The 5,229-nt window shown below is 40.7% G+C and overlaps 1 protein-coding gene across 1 annotated transcript; it reads left to right on the top strand.

Moving 5' to 3' along the window:
- LOC139389918 (protein DGCR6-like) lies at positions 1 to 4,818 on the top strand. Its single transcript, XM_071136952.1, has 6 exons — positions 1 to 136; positions 376 to 488; positions 846 to 1,006; positions 1,143 to 1,243; positions 1,412 to 1,552; positions 2,321 to 4,818. Exons 2-6 carry the CDS (start codon positions 379 to 381, stop codon positions 2,399 to 2,401), a joined length of 594 nt encoding a protein of 197 aa, XP_070993053.1. The 5' UTR covers positions 1 to 136; positions 376 to 378; the 3' UTR covers positions 2,402 to 4,818.
- The last annotated feature ends 411 nt before the right edge of the window (positions 4,819 to 5,229 follow it).

The raw sequence follows: 5,229 nt of genomic DNA, 5'->3' as shown, positions 1-5,229 counted from the left end.
AACAAACCTTTTGTTAGGGTCCTCCCACAGAGCATCAGCCTGACTGTTTGCCAGGCTACAGTAGAAATGCACGATACATTGTGTATACTACGTTTTGATGAACTTCTAAAAGAAATTACTGTAGTTGGGTAACTTGGTAAGTATGTGGTTCATCTACGCTTTTACGGTAAAGGGTATGATAATAATCTGTGCTTTGGCTCAGAGTGATGCTAACTAGCTAGCATGATGGATTGCTGACTTATTCATGACTCGGAAATCCTTTGGGCTCCCTTGATTTTTCTCGAAAGCTAGCTCGGGGATAGCTAAAAACATCGACCTTCTGGTGTAAATATTATGGATTTTGGTGATTGATATGGTTCTTTGACTTCACTTTAGAAAATGGAGAGTTATCCTGCGGTATACGAAGAGCAGAATGATTCTACAAAACAACAAGAGAGACATTACTACTTACTTTCAGAACTACAAACCCTTGTCAAAGATTTGCCCAGGTAACCAGCCCAACCTAGCACTATGGGAGAATTTAAATTGCATTCACCTTATTCCTCGCATCTTCTTTCCTCGCGTCTATCTAAAACCCCATCGAATGGTCCCTTCCAATTGATTATTTGAGAAGGTGAGGATGCGAGGAATCAAGTTAAAGCAATTGAGGTTCTCCACATAACTAGGAACCATGAGTGCATATAAGATATCTACAGTTGTTGGATGTCAGAGGCATGTCAGAATTTCAGGTAGTCCCATCCCTGTTTCAGTCTGTTTGATTCCTAGTGAATACACCCCAGGTGTTACAGAAACTAGACTTGACCTCCAGAAACAAATCTGTTTAACTATTTCTCCCCCATGTCCAGCTCCTTTCAGCAGCGCCTGTCCTACACCACACTGAGTGACCTGGCTCAGGCACTCATAGATGGAACAGTGTATGATATAGTACAGGGACTCCTGGACATCCAGCACCTGACTGAGAGGAATCTGTACAACCAGAGACAAAAGCTACACTGTGAGCATCGAGGTGTGTCTCTCTAGGTTTCACATGTTCTCTGTCTTACACTCAAATTGTTATTTTTTTATATGTTGGTGTGCCCATTATACTAGGGATCGGAGGTCCTTTGACCTTACAATGTCTCTATTCTCTTCCTCATGCCCAGCACTCAAGCAGGATTTGGTTCGTAAGCATAAAGAAGCCCTACAGGTTTGCAAGTCCCACAACCTTGCAGTTATGAAAACCAATCAACAAGGAGAAACTGAGGTATGGAATTGACAGAGCAACATGCCATTTTATTAGTCTTTTTGTTGTTGTTGATATGCTGTTATATTAGTTTTCCACATGTTATCGAAACATCCATCATCCTATATCACAGCCACAGAGTTAAATTATGTTGATCATGTCAGAGGACATTATGATTGTCTCTATCAGGCTCTGGAGATTCGAGTGAGAGAGGAGCAAAGGATGATGGATGAGAAGATTGTGGTGGAGATGGACCAAAAGGTGATAGACCAGCAAAACACCTTGGAGATGGCTGGAGTCCCAGGGTTTTACATAACCACCAATCCCCAGGTGAATCAACACTTTGTAAATGTACATTCTTGTGCATATGGCAGATGCATGAAACATAATGGTTCAATGTCATTGTGTGCTTCTACATAAGCTCATAACCAGATGTCTGTTCTATCAAATAATATGGTAGATTTTAGTTTGTCTCCATTCTAATGTTTATTTATTTAGGTAAATGTATTGCCTTGAATTCTAGAGAAATGATTTGTTCTGCCGTTTGAAGTGTTGAAAGCTAAGTACACTTCCATTGGGGTCAGGGGGTGAAACACCGATTGCAGTGCAGAAACATTTCCAGTAGATGGTGGTAGAGGCTCTCTCGTTCCACCATTGTAACATACCTGTATGCTGCAGGTGTAGACAAATTGTGGGGTTTTAGCTGCTTCACTGGAAGCATATCCTGGAGGCAGTCAGTGCAAGCAGAGTGCCAGCCACTTTAAAGGAATACTGCGGCAATGAAACCGTTTTATACCTCCTACTGTACCTGTAGACTTCCAGTTATTGCGCTAATGCTAGTTAGCATTGACTCGCAAAACTACCTCTAACTTCCTTCATAATGCACACCGAGATATACAAATTATTTTGGGCGTGCGCAGCTTAACGCATTCTTGGTTTTGCGGGACTGCACTGCTCACGCAGCCAGTGTAGCAGGCTTCATTGACAGCAATCGGCGTGCGTCACTAGCAGCTCACACCTGGCAAAAGTTGCATGTCCAGTGGAGTAGTAGGTCTGTAATGCCTCGGGAGATTTCATGTTCCATTCTTGTCATTGCAGGAGCTGACGATGCAGATTAACCTGCTTGAACTGATACTTAAACTTCAACAGAAAGAGTCCCAGTCAGGAGTTCTGTCATGAGACAGACACATACACACACAGACAGGGTCTGATTGTGTTAAATAAAGCACTGGACACTGAAGACCATATCCTAGAGTGGATAGACACTTCAAAGAGCATCCTGTCCTCTTGTTAGTGAGCACTTGAGCGGGGTTCAGGATTCACGTTCAGGTTCATGTCTTCAGGTGCTGTGTGTGTTCCCCTAAATGCACATGGAAACCAAGAAGTTGTATTGCTTTGTGATTCTATGTAGAAATCACTGGTTCTGGATGGTAATGGGGCCCTGATGAGAGTGCAGGAATTTGAAGAATCACTGAATGCTGTAGATACGTTTCTATTGGTGTTGCCACTCACTCACAGATAAAAAATTGAAATAATTTGTATTATTCATCCAAGTTATAATGTTTGTGATGACATTATTATTTTTCATTCATGTTTATCAACATTACATGTTTACCATGATTTTGGCCCCTGTAAAATGTGTGTTCATGAAATAGTCAATTTACTTTGACTGTGACTCCTGTTTCTTTATTAGTCTAGTCAGTGACAATAGGGTCTACCTACATTGGTTAAAAGGTATTCAAATTGACTAGTACTATACATACTTAGAGGACTTGAATATAATTTGCATTCTGATACTGTAGCATATATGAGTTACTATGGTAGATGAATACTTCTGACAGCTTTAGACTTAAACTCGTGGGAATTGGCCTATATGGATAGAGCTAAATTGAAATGTTTCTTACAGAAGAAATATGAAAGCATAACCAGGGTGGCAATTAAAATAGAAGAGTTTGGAGATTATGAGTCAATTATTAGATTTAAGGTGAGGACACAATAGTTCACCTGACACAACTGAATTCAAACATTGCACTGTTCATTTAATGAGCATTTGACATTTTCTGTGCTTTTCACTCTATTTGTTCATAATGAAATCTTAAAATACTTTGGATACATTCAGTAACATAAGAATATTAATTTACAATGTGGGGTAGGTGCAACATATGACAAGGTTTAGAGTGAGGGTCTAACTGGTCCGTGACTGTGGCAACACATCTCCAAAATGTTCACAGTTCCTAAGTAATTTCAATGCACTTTTATGACTCAAATAATAATCTTCAACCATAAGGTGCTTTTTTAAAATCTCTTAGCGATGCAATTGAGGAACTAGAGCAAGCGCATTTGTTTTGTTTGGAACACAGCCCTGCATCCCAGCCATCACACAATAACTTGTGGTTTACACATTCTAAAAACAGTCCATTATAAATTGCAATCTGAGTCAGGTGGGAATCATTTGAAAGCTTGTTATATTGCCTACATGACTAGCTAAGTTATAAAATCCAATCTTAGTGTTATGATTTCACAAGGCAATTCAAAGAAGCAGATCATTTTGATGCGCATGGAATGGATTCATGAGTGCATTCAGATGCGTGTTCCATGGCCAATTTTCTTCACAATAGACAGGCTCATTCTGTTCAGAACAACCCAGTGTATCTTGTAATGTCATCTACACACAATACCCCATAATGTCAAAGTTAAATGTTTTTAGACATTTTTACAAATTAATGAAAAGTTGAAATGTCAGATTCAACAACAAAGACCAGGGAGGTTTTCCAATCCCAAACAACGGACATTGAATATTTCTTTGAGCATGGTAAAGTTAATAATTACACTTGGGATGGTGTGTCAATACACCCAGTCACTACAAAGATACAGGCATCCTTCCAAATTCAGTTGATGGAGATAAAGGAAACTGCTCAGGGATTTCACCATGAGGCCAATGGTGATTTAAATGTTTTTATCAATTGTATTTTACCACCCTTTTCTCCCCAATTTTGTGATATCCAATTATGATCTTGTTTCATCGCTGCAAACGGGCTCGGGAGAGGCGAAGGTTGAGTCATGTGAAACATGACCCCCCAAACTGCGCTTCTTAACACCCGCCTGCTTAAGCCGGAAGGCAGCCGCACCAATGTGTCGGAGGAAACACTGTTCAACTGACAACTGAAGTCAGCCTGCAGGCACCTGGCCCACCACAAGGAGTCGCTAGAGCGCGGTGAGCCAAGTAAAGCCCCCCCGGCCAAACCCTCCCCTAACCCGGACGACGCTGGGCCAATTGTGTGCAGCACTATGGGACTCCCGGTCACGCCAGTTGTGACACAGCCTGGGGTCTGTAGTGACGCCTCAAGCACCACGATGCAGTGCCTTAGACCACTGTGCCACTCAGGAGGCACCTCAATGGTGATTTTAAACCAGTGACAGAGTTAAATGGCTGTGGTAGGAGAAAACTGAGGATTGTAGTTACTCCACAATTGTAGTTACTCCACAATACTAACCTAAATGACAGAGTGAAAATAAGGAAGTTTGTACAGAATTAAAATATTCAAAAGCATGGATCCTGTTTGCAATAAGGCAATACTGCAATAAAAATTGTCAAAGAAATTAACTTTTTGTCCTGAATATAAAGCATTGTGTTTGGGGAAAATCCAACACAGCACATCACTGCGTACCAATCTTCATATTTTCAAACATGGTGGTGGTTGCATCATGTTATGGGTATGTTTGTCATCGGCAAGGACTAGGGGAGTTTTTTGGGATGAAGAAATGGAATAGATTCAAGCACAGGCAAAGTCCTAATATGCAAAGCCAAATATACAGTGGAGTTACTTACCAAGATGACATTGAATTTCCTGAGTGGCCTAGTTACAGTTTTGACTTAAATCAGTTTGAAAATCTATGGCTGTCTAGTAATGATCAACAACCAACTTCACAGAGCTTGAAGAATTTAAAAAAGAATAAGGGCAAATATTGTACAAGACTCAGAAAGACCCAGAAAGTAATCGCTGCCA

Source organism: Oncorhynchus clarkii, chromosome 30, assembly GCF_045791955.1.
Source record: "Oncorhynchus clarkii lewisi isolate Uvic-CL-2024 chromosome 30, UVic_Ocla_1.0, whole genome shotgun sequence".
NCBI lineage: Eukaryota > Metazoa > Chordata > Actinopteri > Salmoniformes > Salmonidae > Oncorhynchus > Oncorhynchus clarkii.
This window is presented reverse-complemented; position numbering and strand designations above follow the sequence as displayed.

Coding starts and splice junctions, on each gene's coding strand:
- LOC139389918 (XM_071136952.1), top strand. CDS start 379: ATGGAGAGTTATCCTGCGGTATACGAAGAGCAGAATGATTCTACAAAA. Junction 1,007..1,142: donor GCTACACTGTGAGCATCGAG/GTGTGTCTCTCT, acceptor CCTCATGCCCAG/CACTCAAGCAGGATTTGGTT. Junction 1,553..2,320: donor ACATAACCACCAATCCCCAG/GTGAATCAACAC, acceptor TTGTCATTGCAG/GAGCTGACGATGCAGATTAA.